Source organism: Bombus bifarius, unplaced genomic scaffold, assembly GCF_011952205.1.
Source record: "Bombus bifarius isolate JDL3187 unplaced genomic scaffold, Bbif_JDL3187 scf7180000008213, whole genome shotgun sequence".
Taxonomy (NCBI): domain Eukaryota; kingdom Metazoa; phylum Arthropoda; class Insecta; order Hymenoptera; family Apidae; genus Bombus; species Bombus bifarius.
This window is the reverse complement of record NW_022884516.1, coordinates 68,474-86,884: the sequence shown is the minus strand read 5'-3', so window position 1 is coordinate 86,884 and position 18,411 is coordinate 68,474. Positions and strand designations below refer to the sequence as shown.

At 32.8% G+C, this 18,411-nt stretch overlaps 2 protein-coding genes across 5 annotated transcripts; one reads left to right on the top strand and one right to left on the bottom strand.

The window, feature by feature from the left end:
* Nucleotides 1-160: 160 nt before the first annotated feature.
* On the bottom strand, nt 161-2,627 carry LOC117210901 (BTB/POZ domain-containing protein 1-like). The gene is made up of 5 exons (XM_033454334.1): nt 2,321-2,627; nt 1,251-2,204; nt 837-1,181; nt 588-761; nt 161-500 (listed from the first exon to the last, which is right to left on the bottom strand). Exons 2-5 carry the CDS (start codon nt 2,142-2,144, stop codon nt 327-329), a joined length of 1,587 nt encoding a protein of 528 aa, XP_033310225.1. The 5' UTR covers nt 2,145-2,204; nt 2,321-2,627; the 3' UTR covers nt 161-326.
* A 333-nt stretch (nt 2,628-2,960) lies between these two features.
* Nucleotides 2,961-13,104, top strand: LOC117210898 (rho-associated protein kinase 2). Of its 4 annotated transcripts, XR_004488169.1 has the most exons (13): nt 2,961-3,135; nt 4,069-4,394; nt 4,730-4,890; nt 4,963-5,301; nt 5,390-6,523; nt 6,616-6,916; nt 7,279-7,694; nt 7,783-8,424; nt 8,501-8,911; nt 8,989-9,205; nt 9,514-9,736; nt 11,274-11,592; nt 11,678-13,104. XR_004488169.1 is itself a non-coding variant. In XM_033454324.1 (12 exons), exons 2-12 carry the CDS (start codon nt 4,214-4,216, stop codon nt 11,359-11,361), a joined length of 4,104 nt encoding a protein of 1,367 aa, XP_033310215.1. In that variant the 5' UTR covers nt 2,961-3,135; nt 4,069-4,213; the 3' UTR covers nt 11,362-13,104. The 4 variants fall into 4 exon arrangements, 2 of the variants coding, with proteins under 2 accessions (XP_033310215.1, XP_033310214.1); XR_004488170.1 differs by having other exon boundaries at nt 9,514-9,818; nt 11,274-13,104; XM_033454324.1 differs by having other exon boundaries at nt 7,288-7,694; nt 11,274-13,104.
* The last annotated feature ends 5,307 nt before the right edge of the window (nt 13,105-18,411 follow it).

Genomic DNA, 18,411 nt, shown 5'->3' with positions numbered 1-18,411 from the left:
AACATACATATATTGTATTAATATGTAATCCACTGATTTAAAATTTAAATTGTAAAATTCAGACTTTTCTGTTTATAGAATAAACATTAATATTTCTATATATACAAATTAAAAGAATAGTTTTATACAAATTTGACTTTCATTATAACTAGAACCAATGTATGTGAATATATCTTTGTACAGTTTTTAATAATAGCACCGACATAATTTGAGAGATACAATAATACATCAATAGTATAAAACAGAATAAAACATACTGTTTTGTTATTAAAATTTAATGTACGTATTTAAATTTATTTTTGCGCCAGCCAATTTTATTATTCGTATTACATATTATCATTGTATGTAAAAACTATAGACCGAATGAGACCATCTCGCACATTATCCGCACTATTACCGACACCGAATGAGAAGGATACAGAATCACAGGTCATATCTTGGGTACAAAGTCCAATTGGATACCACCCAAGTGTATTAAAAACTACCCCAACTCGATAAACCTATAGTTGAAAAAAGTAAAAATGATTTTCACAAGTACTTACAGATTTTCATTCTAGTATGCTTAAAATTATTATTTGAATATATACCTTATTCTTTTGAATATAAACAGGTCGATTAAACGTAATTTCCACAAGGGTATTAATTTTTACTTTTGTCGAAAAGTGCGTGTAAGTTAATCGTGTATTATCAGAATCGAGAAGATGAGCATACAAAATTTCGGTATATGAAGTACTACTAAGAGGATAATTCAAGTCATTAGTCTGTAATAAAAATAATATATAGCGGTTAATGTAAAGTCTGAACATTGTGTTTGTCTCCGATATTATTTAACTTACTACTTCAGTCATCTGTGTAGGTACTTGTACACCTAATACATAAATATTTTTGTCTACACTAAAGGTCACGGAACAGTCCAACACATTTGCATTAAGACATTCTGTTAATCGAATAACAGATCTTAGACAATAATATTTTAATCCCTCTTGTATACCACCTTCAATTACAGATAAATTTTCAGCATCCTTTCTTACTCCACTATCAATTACTGTTGGCGGTGTATTTCGTAATGTACTGCTAGATTCAGCATCATTAATAAAAACAGGTTCACGATATGTAGATGTTGGTAAAGACCAGCAATGTGACATAAATGAGTTATAACATGGATTAACTGGCTTAAACCTCTGCAAAATGAAATCTCATGAAGAATAGTTAAAATCTAAAAGTTATCGTGCAATATCTATCCAACTTACAATGGAACAATTTGTACGTGTAACTGGAGGTTTATATATGTTAACTCTACTGTGTGAATTAGTTGAAAATCCTTCAGGCATAGGTGCTTTATTTCCAGTGCATAGTGTGTTCATGAGTATTGCAAAAGTTTCATCTTGAGTAAGTAACGGTGACATTCCTGGCCCTTCTGCAAATTCCTGAGCACTTAAACTTAAAAATCTAATTTTTGATAATGCATTACCAATTACTGACTTTAAAGACTTTCCATCATTAGGATCAAGAGATTTTCTTGTGCATTCAGCTTTTGCCCAACGTTCCACTGCATTAAATAATTCCACTTCAGAGTTTATTTGTAAATCTTCTTGTTCTAGCACTGTCAATAATGTTCCTAATTCAACTTCTTCCCAATTAGGTTCTTTTAAAACTTCATTTGTCTTTGTGCAAATGATTTGAAGACACTTTTCCATCAGTACATGCTCATCAAATAATCTAGCAAATTCATATGCTCTGCAAGCTGTTTTTGGAGACAGGTCAGAACATAGATACTTTGTACATTCTTTTATCAGAGGAGGAAGCATATATTTTTTGGCACAATAATATAATTCACAGGCTAGTTCAAAAGAACTTAAATCAACTCGATCTGTATATATGTATTCTAAAAGAGCTTTGAAAGCTTCTGGTTGAACGTCTCGAATAGGTATCAGGTCATTTTTTTCTGCCATACCCCCAAAAAACATAGCTTCAAAGACAGGGCTAGACATAGCTAAAAATAATTTATGTCCCTTTAATGTTTGTTGATGGGGTTCTTGCCCAACTACAAATTTGCAGTCAGACCATTGTCCTGTCTCTAATAAATATTGACTGCGTTCTGAAAGTCTTTGTTTGTTGGTCTGCCAATCACAAGGCAGATCCATTTCTACAGAATTCAGAATATGAGATTAAATACGACTCACGTAATTATACGTTGACTAAAACTGCAATAATAAAGGTAAGAATAAAAAAAGGATAAAAGAAGAATCAATTACAAAAAAAGGATCTAAATATTGTAAGAGCAATACTTTGACGTATTAGGTTTGATGACCATACGTACCTATCTATTTGTGATATGTATTATCGCTATAAATACAAAATATGATATAAATGGTGCTAAAAAAAATCCGTTAAAGTGTTCAATGAGCATCAAAATACGCGCGGGAAAACTAAGAATTTTTCCATATTATAGAACTGCGTGATGCGTATCATACAGATTTAGATCACGCAATTTGTTCAGAACTACAATCCTGAAAACAATATTCAGGTTAACTAAAGAAATTCTAAATTATAAGCAGACAGTACAAGTGCAAAAACCTGTATCTCAGTTAGTGCGTCGAATACTACGCCATCTTGGTTATGCCTGCAATTTATTATATCGTTTTTCCGAAGTCGTTGATGTTCTGTCTCAACGACTTTTGACGTAGTTTTCATTAATTCGTGAAACTTTCGAAGTTTTATTTGATTCAAATAAATATATATGTATGAAGAAAGGGTGACTTTTATGTTGCCAATTTTAAAACAACGAACTAATTCAAACGGTGCCAAGTAGAGTGAAAATAACCAAAAATCTCATTGAAAATACTGTTATATTTTCAAATTGAATAATGTGAGATTTCACATCTGAAGTAGGTGCCAGAGTTCTCGAATAAAATTGGAAAATTTCCCTCGATCACTGTACATGAATTGAAAAGCGAATTACTCTACGTTTTCCCCGAGCTTTCATTGGCATTGATGACCGTTGTGAATTTTCTCAATGGCGCATACACGGCTCAGCTGTGTGCAATCGCAACCAATTTACGTAGAAACATAATGTATTTTATAGTATTTTTATTCAGTTAGACGAAGTACTGGATACGGTATTCGTGATATTAGGTACGTTAGAGTGAATTTTCTTCTGACATTAATTAATCGATAATGAAAAATACGGAATATTTAGAAAATTCTTCATGACGGATTCAGAAGTACCTGCACGGGATCCACCTTATTTCTGCAAGCTTCCTAACAGACTTCTTTGATTTGTTATTTTCTGAATTTTTTAATTTTCATTGAAATATTAAAATGCAAACATTAAATTCACATTTGTTTAACGATTTCTACAATTTGTATTTTTATTTTATAAAAGTTTCTTTGTGAAAATGACAAGACGAACTGGTAAAATTTTGTTTGCAAGTGTAATGATGAATTTCAGTGCAAAATATCTAAATAAATGTTAGTCTGGGAATTCCTATTTTTCTAAATAATTAAATATATATTTTGTTTTCACACTGTTTAGTAATCACTGTTTCTTAATGATCTTGACACATAAATCATGTTGAGTCATCATATATTATATTCTGTTGTATCTATTCTCTCACAAATTTGTATACCTTTTAAATTGTGTTATTTAAATTATTGTGTTATTTAATTAACTTATCCTTCTAGTAAAAGGTACACATGGAACTAATAATTTTATTAATCTTTTACTTTATATTACTTTAATTCTAAATCTATTTATTTGATTTTATAATATTGTAATTTTTATCTTGTTGCATGGGTGCACACGACTAGTAATATAAATACAATGCACAAATTAAACTATTTTAAACTTATCGATAATCATATCTTTATATTATTTAAAGCTATATTTATATATGGTATTATTTAAATATAGACTTAGTTATTTCATTTATGGAGTACAAAATGTCATCTGTATTTTATGTCAATCTTTGTACAATAATATGACAATAATGATTATATATTAACATTTATGTACATATACATATATATTTATATACATTTATATGTATATATATAATTTTGTTTCAGGAAACATGGACTGCCCATCCAGTATTGCAACAGTGCATAAATTGTGTTTATACTATATGTAGCCTTTTGCTTTGTATTGTTTTTGATGCGTCAAAAAAAATATTACATTTTTGAAGGAAATTATTCCTAGCTTTTAATAGGAGAGATGGATGTAGTACGAGATGAAGACAGGCGCAGGCGCCTGAGGATGCTGGAGGAACGCGTAAAGGATCCAAGAAGTATCACAAACATTGATTGCTTATTGGATACAGTTCAGGCCCTGGTGGCAGATTGTGATCATCCCAGCGTAAAACGTATGAAAAATATAGAAGCATATATGAATAGATGTGAGTACTTAACCTTTCTGCCCGTTATGGAAAATATTCTTATTTATTATTATAATAGTGCAGTTACTAAAATACAGAGTAATAGATACTTCATTAATTTAGTATAAAGTGTATATTTTAGAAAAGTCAAGCATTTTATTATCAATAAGCAAATCGCTATGTGTTAGAATAATATGTTAATATAATAATACAACGATTCATCTTATGTAATAGATGCAGAGGAGTAAATAAATCAGATATAACTAAATGAAACATGTTAATATATTTATTGATGTTGTGATGCTAATATTAATTTTTCAAGGACAAGATGTAATAAAAATTATTTATACTTTCAGATGACTCAGTAGCTCAAGATATTTGTAAAATGCGAATGCGTACAGATGACTTTACCCTAATAAAAGTGATAGGTCGTGGTTCATTTGGTGAAGTACAATTAGTAAGACATAAATCTACACAGAAAGTATATGCTATGAAATTACTCAGTAAATTTGAAATGGTAAGACATGTATAAATCACAAATGGATAATTTATGTGTATACTGTACACTTTATTTTTGTGTATTCTACAGATCAAACGATCAGATTCAGCCTTTTTTTGGGAAGAACGTGATATAATGGCACATGCCAATTCTCAGTGGATAGTTCAGCTTCATTTTGCATTTCAAGATCAAAAATATCTTTACATGGTGATGGATTACATGCCAGGTGGTGATTTAGTGAATTTAATGTCAAATTATGACGTGCCAGAAAAATGGGCAAAATTTTATTGTGCAGAAGTGGTGCTTGCATTAGATGCAATACATCTTATGGGATTTGTTCATAGAGATGTAAAGCCAGATAATATGTTACTTGATAAGTATGGTCATTTAAAACTTGCAGATTTTGGCACTTGTATGAGAATGGATGCTGTATGTATATTTTTTTTTTTAGCATTTTCTATCAAATTTCTAACAATGTAACATTATATAAAAATATCTTATCTTATATGTCTTTTAGGATGGTCTTGTCCGATCTGATACTGCAGTAGGTACACCTGATTATATATCACCTGAAGTGCTTCAATCTCAAGGTGGTGAAGGTGTATATGGAAGAGAATGTGATTGGTGGTCAGTTGGTGTATTTTTATATGAAATGCTTGTTGGTGATACTCCGTTTTATGCAGATTCATTAGTTGGAACATATTCAAAAATTATGGATCATAGAAATTCATTACATTTTCCACAAGAAGTTGATATTTCCCATTCTGCCAAGAATTTGATATGTGGTTTTCTTACGGATAGAACTAAACGTTTGGGTAGAAATGGCGTGGAAGAAATAAAAAATCATCCTTTCTTTAAAAACGATCAGTGGACATTTGAAAATTTACGAGAATGTGTTCCTCCTGTCGTGCCAGAACTTTCTGGCGATGATGATACTAGCAATTTTGAGGATGTCGATAAAGAAGATGGACCAGAGGAAAGTTTTCCAATACCAAAAGCATTTTCCGGAAACCATTTACCTTTTATTGGTTTTACATATTCAGAAGATTATCAATTAATGGCTTCTAGCGGCAAGGAGTCGGTAGATGGATTAGAAAATCATATCAATAATGGTACAAGCGACGATATTAAAATTTCTCAATTAGAAAACTTATTGGATAAAGAAAAGAGACAGGTAGAATCTTTAGAATCAAGGCAGAAAGCTTTAACAACACGATTAGAAGCTATGACACGCCGGGAAACCGAATTGCGTGAAGAAATAGGTAGAGCCGACAAAGAATTGACTTTGTTGAGGCATAACTACAAAGAAGCACAACGTAGGGTGGAGCATGAAACTGAGTTACGTAGAAAAGCGGAGTCATTAATTGTGGAGTTGAAAAAGAAGTATGACGAAGAGCAGACGAAACGAGCACGTGATGCAAGTAATTCACAACAAACTTCTGAACGTGTAACAAGTTTAGAAAAACAAATTAAAGAAATGCAATCGAAATTGGAAAGAGAAACAGAAATGGTAACGAGGTTACGGAAACAAGCTACTGAGATTACTGTTGCTCGTCAAGCTGCAGAACAAATGGCAAATGAATTACAAGTGGAAAGAGCGAAATTACAAGCGCAACGAGATAATTTACAGCAAGAAGTGGCTACATTACAAGTAAGTGTTTATGTTAAAAAAAAAAAAAAAGAAATTGATTAGAAATACTCATTTTCAAACATAAACTTATATTTTTATACATAATTTCGCAGGGACAATTGTCGAAAGAGCGTAGTTCTCGATCACAAGCCTCATCGTTAACTGCTGAATTAGAAAGCCGACTCTCTGCTCTTCATGTCGAACTCGAACATAGTCGAGAGAAAGAGGAGAAAGCAATCATGGATAACAGACAACTAACTGAAAAAATCTCAGCATTGGAAAAAGAAGCAGCAAGTTTAACTCTTGAATTAAAAGCTGCGCAAGCTAGGTATAATCAGGAAGTGGTAGCCCATCAAGAAACGGAACGTTCACGCATACTATCCAAAGAAGAAGCTAATTTAGAAGTAGTTAAAGGTAATTTTATTTACATTTGTACTTAATAATTGTAATATTAAGGTTTCTAAAAGTCCATATTTTTATACTGATAAGCATGTCAGGGTGAGAAAAAATATTCATTTTGGGCTGCACGTTCTAAAAATTTTGATTTTTTAAAAGTTGCATTTCATCCATACACCTATTTATCTTATAACTGCATCTCCATATAATTCTTTTGTTATATCCTTAACCCACTTTATCACTAATTGCAATTTTTCAAATTTCGGAATGCTCGCGCTCGATGGTATTTCTATTTACAGTATGTACGCTATTCCTTTATACTTAAATTTATCAATTTATTGCGAGTTATCCTTATACATGTATTAATGTAACATTAACAGCATTACAAGCAAAATTAAATGAAGAAAAAAGTGGGAGGCAACGTGCTGAATTACTTGCACAAGAAAAGGAAAGGCAAACCTCTATGCTCTCTGTGGATTATCGACAGATTCAACAGCGATTACAGAAACTGGAAGGAGAACATAGGCAAGAAGTTGAAAAGGTAAAAGTGCTACAAGGTCAGGTCGAACAAGAACAGCAGAAAAGAAACATTCTGCAGACTGACTTAGCACAGCAGTCGTCCGAAGCAGGACGATTACGTGCCAGGGAACAGCAATTAGCTGGCGAAGTTGCTCAGCTAAGAGAAGCAAAACGTCAAATAGAGGATGAATTACATCACTTGAAAACTCAAAGAAATGTGGATCAACTACAAACTAAGGAATTACAAGAACAATTAGAAGCAGAAGCTTACTTTTCGGTAAATTCACATCTCAACAAACTATCAGCGAAAAAGCTATTATTTTCTTTTGATATATTTATTATAAATTTTAATGTATTATTTCCAGACACTTTATAAAACACAGACGCAAGAACTTCGGGAAGAACTTGATGAAAAAATACGTTTACAACAAGAATTAGAAGAAGAACGTAGCTCTTTAGTGCATCAGTTACAATTATCTCTAGCGAGAGGTGATAGTGAAGCTTTGGCAAGATCAATAGCTGAAGAAACTGTCGCAGACCTCGAAAAGGAACGAACAATGAAGGAATTAGAATATAAAGATGGAATAGCCAAACATCACCAAGAATTGAATGCAAAAGAACAAATTATAAATCGGCTTAAGGATAGTGAAGGTGAACTTAAGAAAAATGTTGATCAATATCTTAAAGAAAAGGAAGATTTAAATAAACGGTTTAAAGAATTGCAAGATCAACTTTCTAAAGCACAGTCTAATGGCGAAGAAATAGAAAAACTGAGCAGTAAATTGAAAACTGAGCAATTATTAAAACAACAAGCAGTTAATAAGTTAGCAGAGATTATGAACAGGAAAGATTTATCTTCAAGTGGTAAATCCAAGAATAAAGCTTCTGCAGCAGATTTAAGAAAGAAGGAAAAAGATTGCAGGCGTTTACAGCAAGAGCTTACTCAAGAGAGAGAAAAATACGGACAGTTAACAGCTAAATGGCAAAAAGATTTGCAAGATTTACAAGTAAGTAAAATACTAAACGTCGTTTCATTTTTACAAATATTTATATATTATCTCTAGCATCATTATATTTCTATAGGCACAATTGGTGGAAGAAAATCAAGCGAAATTGAGGTTACAAATGGAACTCGATTCGAAAGATTCCGAAATAGAAACTTTACAAATGAAAATTGCTTCGCTCAACTCAGAAACCGCTAGCGTTTCGTCCGTAGAAAATGACGGAGAAGATTCTGTTTTATCGGAACATGGAACCATGCGATTGGAAGGTTGGTTAAATGTGCCAAATAAACAGAACATTAAAAGGCATGGATGGAAAAAACAATACGTTGTCGTCTCTTCGAAGAAAATAATATTTTATAATAGTGAAAATGATAAATTAAATGCCGATCCAGTCTTGATATTGGACCTAAATAAAGTCTTCCACGTTAGATCTGTTACTCAGGGTGATGTCATCCGAGCTGATGCCAAAGATATTCCGAGAATTTTCCAGGTACATATTATGTTGAACAATTGGTTCCCTACTTATCGAATGATATACTCAATCACATTTTTTCTTCTCTTGTTTAGTTATTATATGCTGGTGAAGGCGAAGCAAGACGTCCTGGTGATGAAGGAAACACACTGCCCGGAGTGGAACTGCCACAACTTACGGACAAACCAGGCACACAATCGTTAAAAGGTCACGAATTTGTGTCAATATCGTATCATATGCCGACTACTTGCGAGGTATGCTCAAAACAATTGTGGCATATGTTTCGACCGCCACCAGCTCTCGAGTGCCGAAGTAAGTATGAAACAATGTTTCGTTCAACGAATTTTTACGTTTTTATAATTACTACCTTGCTTTAAACATATCATTTTCAAATCTTTGTCCATTCGTGGGGTGATGTGCTATTTCTCGCGATTCGTCGTTTCTAATTATATTTTGAAGAGATTTATAAAACTATTTTTTGTAATAAATTTTATTAAATTCATAACGATGTGACATGATTCGTTTTCTTTGGTCAACAAGCAAAATAAAAAATCTGCTTCATAAAATAAAGAATTATTTATAATAAAATATGTAATGAAATTGTTATTGCGTGTGTACAGGGTGTCGTATAAAAGTTCATAAGGAGCATTTGGACAAAAAGGAAGATGCCATTGCACCCTGCAAATTACACTACGATCCAAACAGTGCTCGTGAATTATTAATATTGGCTGGTAGTCCTGACGAACAGAAATATTGGGTCGCAAGACTGTCTAGACGTGTACAAAAATGTGGCTACAAAGCAAACTCGCACGTCGATGGCACGGGGCAACGTGTCTCGCCAAGGTAGCGTAGCGGTGCGACTCAACGTAACCGGAGACTAAGTAGCTCTCTTGTATTGTGGCATCGCATGATTGGGTGTAGCGAGGTTAGAGTCGTTTGATTTTTCTTGCACTCCCATATCTATATACAGAATCGCATTTTCAACGAACATGAAAATACAAAAAAGACATCGTTGGCAGCGTTTCGTAAGTGCAGTGCGCTTAGAAGATATCATTGTTACAGAAACAAAACATAATATAATGGAATGCCATTATTGATTATGTTTCAGATTGCTTTAATCTACCTATCTATATATCTATCTATCTATTTCTATATATATAGATATAGATATAGATATAGATATAGATATAGATATAAATATAGATACAGATATAAAGTAGTTTTGAAATTTGAAAATGTATTATGAAGACTTTAGGTAATCTTATTAAGCGTGTTTTGTAATCATTCCAACTTTTGAAAAATTTAAAAACCGACATAATTGCTTTGTTCAAAATCGAAATTATATATAAATATTGTTCGATAGATCGAAGCAATATAAGCTTTATTTTTTCCGATTATTATTATTGCGGTTATTGATATGTTGGTTTCTGTTTGAGTTTGTTTAAAACTAGAATAGGATATTGTTAGTTGATTCGATTCAATTGTCATTTGCATGCGCTTAAACATTAGCACATTTTTTCGCCGAGAATGATTGTTCATTTTATTTCTATTGATCTCGCTGCTAGTTTAAATATACGTACCCTTCAATAAGTAAATATATGATGTCGCATTGTTTTAACTTTGTTTAGTATTAGCAGAAGTTATAAATTGATAAGATTCATAATGCATGAAAATTAATTTGAGAATATTATAAATTAAGATGGAAATATATTTTTTATGTACATACATACTCATTATAATATTTTGTTTATATTTTCTTTTTAATGGAACTTTACGATACTTTAACAAGTAGAAAATCATAACCTATAATCGAGCAGCAGCTTAAGATTTTCAGTTGCGAAATTATTTTTACGTTGTAACGAGAGAATTCGTATAATCGTATAGCTTTTTTCTTCTCCAAAAATTGCATGGTAATAATTACGAAATACGATATGCAGAATGACAAAATATATTTGACATTATGCACGGCAAAACTGTTAGATAGTAATGAATATTGACACGTTCAGAGTTTACTTTTAATAGCAAATTGTTTAATGTGATTATTGATAAAAAGTTTGTCATTTAAAGAGTACAGAAGAAAACATTATTATAAATTGATCCTAAATAAAAAGTCTAAAGATTTTAAAAGTAAACTTTGTAATTCTAAAAAAACGGATCAACAAAATCACCATGAATTTCAATGCTTTTTTTTTATTGAAATGGGGCTTTAACATTTATAACTACTAGCTCTTATAGATAAAAACTGTTATTTTGCTTCTAAAGCTTATTTCTTTTTTTTTTTCTTTTTATATTAGTCTATACTCGTGATATTTCTTGGTAAATACGATAGTCACGATCTTCCACAAGTCGAATTTCATCGATAACGATTTACATATTTCAGAGAGTCTACGAGATCCACCTTGAAGCCATATTTATCGGTGCAACAACGATCCGCGACTCTGCCAGCAAATGCCAGCATGGGCAAGTGACCTTAGCTAGTATCGATAATACTCGATTGGAATTCGTTGCTTCGACGTCCTTCTCAATCGATCTATTTAAAACATATAAATCCAATCAGTTGGTCAGACAAATGATTTGCAATGAGATTCAAATATGCGAAAATAATTTTCGACATTCTATGTTATCTGGAAAATATCTTGAGACATCTGGAGTTTATGTATCTTAAAAACATCCGCCGATCTGAATGCACAGAGAAACATGTCATTATCAACTTTTTGACGAATGCGAGGATTCTCCACAAAATCGTTCGTTGACATTTTTACTTGTATTGATCGTTACTTGTAGGTACATGTTTGTTAAACGAATCAAACGTGCCTTTAATATATACTGACGATGATGGAACTCGAATGATCTAAAGGAAATTGAAGAAGCAAGACGCTCATCAGGAAATGTTATAAGATGAAAGTTTTCAGGAGGGGGAAACGAGGCGAGTAATAAGTGGGAGTGTGCAGCTGTTATTAACAAGACAAAGTAATGATAATAGTGTTTATATAAATGAATATAGTGATCGTAACGAATTTGAGTATGTGGGCCGCGTTTCTCGGATTTATCAAACTACAGCGTTATGTTCGATATCGTATTCGATGAGCAAGTTTGTCAATGATTTGCATAGTATTTCCAAGAGACCATCGTCGCGCATCGTTTTATGAATATTTTTCGTACGTGCGAATGGATTTTTATGTTGATTTATTTTTTCCGTGAATGCTTAAATTCAAAGATGATATCCCTGTACATAAATTACGGCCGTAAGAACTGCTTCTCAGTTGTTTAAGCAGCTCGTTCATTGACTTTTGCAACGATATTGTGAAATGGGTGGACATTACAATGCTTTCGCAAAAAAAAAAGAAGAAAAAAAATTGTTGTTTGTGCGATATATATATAATATTCTCCGGTCATTAGCGATTATTTAAAGGTGAGAACATTGAGAACTCGATAATATTGTGTATTTACTACGCCGGATTGATAGTATTATTATTTTTATACGTTCTGAGATTAAAGTATATCGATATTTAATTACGTTAAGAAGAGAAGGAATGGAATTGATTTTTGCGTAGAAGTACGCGTGCTATTCAGCTGGCTAGAGCGGCTGCCAAAGTTTCTTCTCTTAGTATGAGAAACGCGTTATTATGTTTAATCGAATCATGGGGAAATGCGTCGGTAGATAGATATAAACGTGAGATAACGAATATTGGAAATACTTCATCACAGAATTATTAATGGGAGATACATTATTTAAATTTTGAAGTTGATAGTCTTGGAATATCTCAGATTTTTAAATCATCACGAACACATTTTTAGAATCTTGGAAGAACCTTCTACATCTTTCTGTTTTCTTGCTTTCTTTTTCAAAATTATTGTTGTATTTATTAGTTCAAAATTCTTGTTTTAAATCTTCAATTCATATTTTCGAAGACCTTTCAAGATTCAACAGGCGCTCTGTATATTTTGTGAATTTTCGTTTCTGTTGCCATGTATTCATTAGAATATGAATGCATATTGCGACCAAGCAATAAAGTAAGGATGAAATTGTAAGAGGAAGAGAAAAAGTTAAATTTTAGAACGAGCACAATGGTAAAATATTAAGGAATACCGCCACGAACGAGCTTCATTGTATAATAGAAATACGATATTTACAATTGTAAGATAAGAATTTTTTAATACGATGTACGATATATCCGCTACAGATTGCTGAAAGGATGGGCGATATGAAACACTGAAAAAAGCGCAAAATCGCGCATGTAGTCGAGAGAGGCTTAGGAACAATGCTATAAAAATTGGTGCCGAGTTAGAAAAGATTTGTACGAGGAGCAACAGAGGCATCAAGATGAAGAAAAAAGGAAAAAAAAGTGTAATGAGCTAATGAAACTTGTTATTATTATTATCATCATCATCATCATCATCATCATTATCATCATCACCATCATCGCCATCATCATCATCGTCGTCATCATCATCATCATCATCATCATCATCGCCATCGTCGTCATCATCATCATCATTATTATTATTAAAAAAATCATTGTCGCCGTTTGTGTTCTATCCACGGTGTACCTCAGTGACGTGTGCGTATATTCATCACGTTGGTCTGGGCCGAGAGAAAAATGAAGTTTCTCGGTCGCTTTACAGAACTTGTCCCGACTCTTCTTAGGTAGGTTGCAACATCTTTCTTTCCATCTGAGACGTCCTTTTATATGGTACATTTTGTGTCCCTTTTCTTCATCCTTTTTCTTAGCTGCCTTTTCCTTCTATTCTTCTTTTTACACTCTGCTTTCATTTAGTTTTCAAGTTTCCGGGAGATAAAGGAAGCTCAGTATGTATGTGACGTCATCCGTTGATTTATTAAGATGTGAAAGAGCTAGATATACGCAAACGATTATGAAAGTAGGAAGCCCACGTTTTTAATTAAATTAGCCCGTGTATTTTACTCTGTTCCGCCTGCCTGTTGGACTATTTTTTTATAGACTGGAAAGGAATTTTCGACAACGCGAGATATAAAATAGGGGGAGAGAGAGAGGGGGGGTGGGAGGGAGAGTGAGTGAGTGAGTGAGTGAGTGAGAGAGGGGGCGGGAGGGAGAGAGGGAGAGGGGGGGGGGAGAGACAGGCAGACAGACACAGGTAGACACAGATAGATAGGTAGAGAAGCAAGAGAAGTGAAAAAACTTGTTACAGCATATTTTATTATTGTTTAGTTATTAACAAGCTGTATATTATTAATTAATATTACGATTAAAGTATTTTGTAGATACCACGCGAGTCTATGTAGACGTTTTCCACCATCACCGAACAATGAATTTAATCTCATTGTCGAATAGATTAGATGTTTCTAAATATGTATTTGATCTTCTCTATCCTATAATTTGTTTTTCTTTCTTAGACTTTTCGGCTGATAATCTTATTCGATTGTAGTCATTCATAGTAATCGAAGTTAAGAAGTGGCATATAAAAGAGAACGAATTATTCCTATGTTTTCTTCTTTCCCTTTCTTGTCTTGTTGAAATAAAAATCTCACCTCATCTGGAGCACCGTTTGTAGATTATTACGGAGGTGCAAAAATCTTTGAGTGATAAATTCGATCGAGTGTCATTATTGTTAATACAATAGCAAGTATCGAGCTTTGTGTAAAACCTTCTTCTACATCTCTTTTGCTGTGTACAATTTTCTCTATACATGTGTATATGTTAAATCTTTATGACTTTATTTTACTTGTAATCAAAATTTCGAGATAAACCGTTTTACAATGTAATCTATCTTTGTTTTCTATGCAAACAGCCGACCAGTTAATACATGTACGTCGAGTCATTTCGAGTTCGAATATTTCCTAATGAATTTAGAAAAGATCGTTTGTGGATATTTAATTCGTAGCAAATTAATTTTAACCATAATTTACATTAAATGAGAATTTCTTTAATATTATTTCTTCGAAAAATACATGCAGTTAGCTTCGTAGTTGCTTCTCTCAGCTCTCGTTGAATTTCGCAAATCTCATTCCTGATCATGTTTCAAGTTTCTAAGGATACTTGATCTTTGATTAGAACACGATCGATTAGTGGCCTTTACTTGTTTACAATGCGCGAAGAAGGCAAAGTGATGTCTCGGCTTCACTTTGTCGACCCTTCACGACGAAAGGGTTCTTCTTGCAGCGTGAATACGCGTCGACGACCCTCTAATTATTCCTCGAGATCGACAATTTGATCGTCACCGCGTTTTTTTTCACAAACGATTGTTACGCAATCGGGAAGAGCATTTTTATATTTCGATTGCACTTTTCGATACAAGCCTTGAAAACTGCCGTCCTCTGTGTATCGTTTTCGTCACATTGTAATCAACGATTACATTTCCATTTGTATTTTACAATTCTCTGAAATTGTTCGAAACGTGATACGTATTAGATTGGTGCAAAATCCGAATAAAAGTTTTTGTTTGTAAGGGGTGTAAAAGGCGCTTCAAGTTAGCAAATTTTGTTCCCTTCCTCTCTAGTTATTAGGAATTTAGAAAAATTGGAAAAGTGTGATTTCTTTTAATTTAGAAAAATCATTTTAGATTCTCATATTGTCAGTTTCGAAGGGGTGAATAACATCGTGTTGTTCCTCGGAGATCAAACGTTCTGTCATTTATTTGTCGTTTACTTGTTCGCTTATAATAATTTTTCATATCTCTGTTAAGTAATTCACGCAAGGCTAGCGTAAATATGAAAGAACGTCGAAATTCGATAGGTAATGCATACGTTCTGTGTTCTCTTTAATAAACTTACTGTACCTGGATACCTTTTTAAGTCCTTAATGTATGAATACATGTAAATCAGTACGTGAATAGTTTTATGCAAAACTTGGATAACCCGTTTCCAAGTACTTGCACGATTAACATACTTTTGATTACGCTTTCGCTAAAGTCTAAAGTTATATTAACGGGCGGTCGACAACAGAGTGTTGTTCTCGTCACAAACTCGGCATAGTTACTTGTTTGTTCCTATTTGAATACGCGTTTACATTCGTGAACTAATCGTTTTCTTTTGCCTATTCGATCGTAGGTTTTTCATACTCAAAATATATGTAATGCATTCTTCGTTCTCTTTCGTCGCTCGCGGCTTAATCAAACAAATTTACAAAAGCTGAAGCAAGAACTGTTCTATCTGAGGTTCATTGTTCTTAAACGTAATTAGATATTTAGTAATCGAATAGTCTTAATTAATTCAAGAAAATACATAACTACAAGCGATTAATTCCACGTTCACAATCGTTGATACTGTATTACGATACAAACGATACAAAAGAGACATCTGTACCCTTTGGAAACAACCAGACACCGATAGAAATGAAGGTAATTATTTAGAAAGGTGCCGCCATCTTGTATTTAGATGATCTTTCGATACGTGTAAGGCCTTAGTTTCTGAGACGTTTGCGAAAAACTGTCGGTACCGTTGCAGCGAATTCTGCTTATAATCGTGCGTCGGTGAGCTTACAGCGGCCAAACAAAACAACGTTTAATCCAAACCTAATTCCCATCTTTTGTTCATAGTTTATATAGTCAGGTATTTAATACGATCGTAGGCAGAATTCACCGTAGTGGTATCGACAATTTTTTGCAGATATCTCGGAACCTAACCCCAACTTACAGACCAAACAGCGTTTATATGCAAAGGAAAAAGTTATTCAGAATGTTGATTTCCTCGCACATATTAAAAAATTATCGAAATCTAAGATGGCGGCAGCTTTCTAAATGATTACCGAAGTAAGTATCGATTTTCACTAATTACACGTTATTAAACACGCAAACTTACGTTCATTACAGTGCACGAATCTGAAAATATGAATCTTTGCCTTGAAATTACCTGATTTCTTTAATCCTTTGGAGGTCGCGATTAACCTGACTTTTTTAAAATAAATATTTTCAAACAGACACGTCGTAGAGTTTGCAAACAAGGATCAACTAGTAATATGTAGAGACTGCATAGACCAAGTAAGTACTTTCTATAAATAGACAAAGAAGCACTCTTTAAATGCTTTTGACAAATGGCCTGAGAAAAATTGTCATGCCTTTAGTGTTGTAATAATATTATTTGTGGCGAATATTATCGTCACTTAAAAAATCTAGCAATCGAGGATTTTGATCGATCCATATCAAACATAATTATTCAGTTTTTATTTTTTTCCATATCGTATGCTTACTTTATCACTATGTCACGAGGAAATACGTCGAACCTGCCGATGTGTAATACTCTCATGGTTTTTGACTTCTCTCAAAATTGAAAATTCAAAAATTCCCAATCTTCTTTTATATTCAATACGTTGTGTCGCGTATATAACGAGGAAAATAATAAAAGGGGAATAAAATTCGTTTCCGAGCACCACTATTTTTTAAACAGTTTCTGTATTTTCTAATCGTACTCGATGAATAGAGACGAATGTAGCGAATATAATGGTATCGAGTTTAGGAATAAGCCAGTTCAAAAGTTATCATCGATGGATGAATCGACTTGGCAAATATCATTTTACATAATGGTTAACAATAAAAACGATCGCTTTCCGTCGACGGGAAAAATATTTACGTATGCATATAGTCCGATCAATATATCGCAACCACATCACAAATATCATACAACAGTATCGACAAGGATAAACGCTTTAAAGCGTTTGTCTCTCATGCATAAGATAGAGTAAGCCACACGGTAGACTAATCGCAAGAGCACCAAACTGTTATGTCTCGGCTCTATTCGTCGACTACGTATTCGGAGAATACGAAGAAAAGATTAAAAAAAAACAGTGCTCTCCCGATACGGAGTTTAATAGCTTGCACGCTATTTCATCTTTTTCAAGGTCATTCGATTCCGTCCACCCGTTTTTATCATTTTCCTCGTACTGTGCAACGTCACCACATATAAAGCGATTAAGAAAAGTCTGGTGAAAGTCTCCACGAGGATGTTAAACATCGACAGGTTGACCAGGAATATTTATATTTTATTTAATAATAATAAATTACATTTAATCTAATAATGATAATACCAATAATAATAATGCTTTAATAATCATAACGATAATGATGATGATGATGATGATGATGATGATGGTGGTGATGATAATAAAAATAATAATAATAATAATAATAATAATAATAATAATAATAATAATAATAATAATAATAGATTTTAAATTATTATATCTGAGATACGTCGTGACTTGCGCGAGATTAAAGGTAGTTAAATCTCTGAAATACGTTTAGATAAAGCATCGACAGTGCCCCGATTCAATGAACTTTTAAATACATACGTACTCAGCTATTTCCCATGTACGCTCACGAATTTACCTTTAGATACAGGTAAAATATTTGTATTGTAAATGCTATTTTCGATGTTTTCAGAGATTTTCTTTTTACAAAATTATCATTACGTACTTGTATATGTATGTACATATGATTGTAGCCACTTCTTTCGCACGATATATATAATTATAAACATTATATATATATATAATGTTTATGACTTGCAAATGAATTAAAAGATAAGGAAATGAGAACCACTCGTT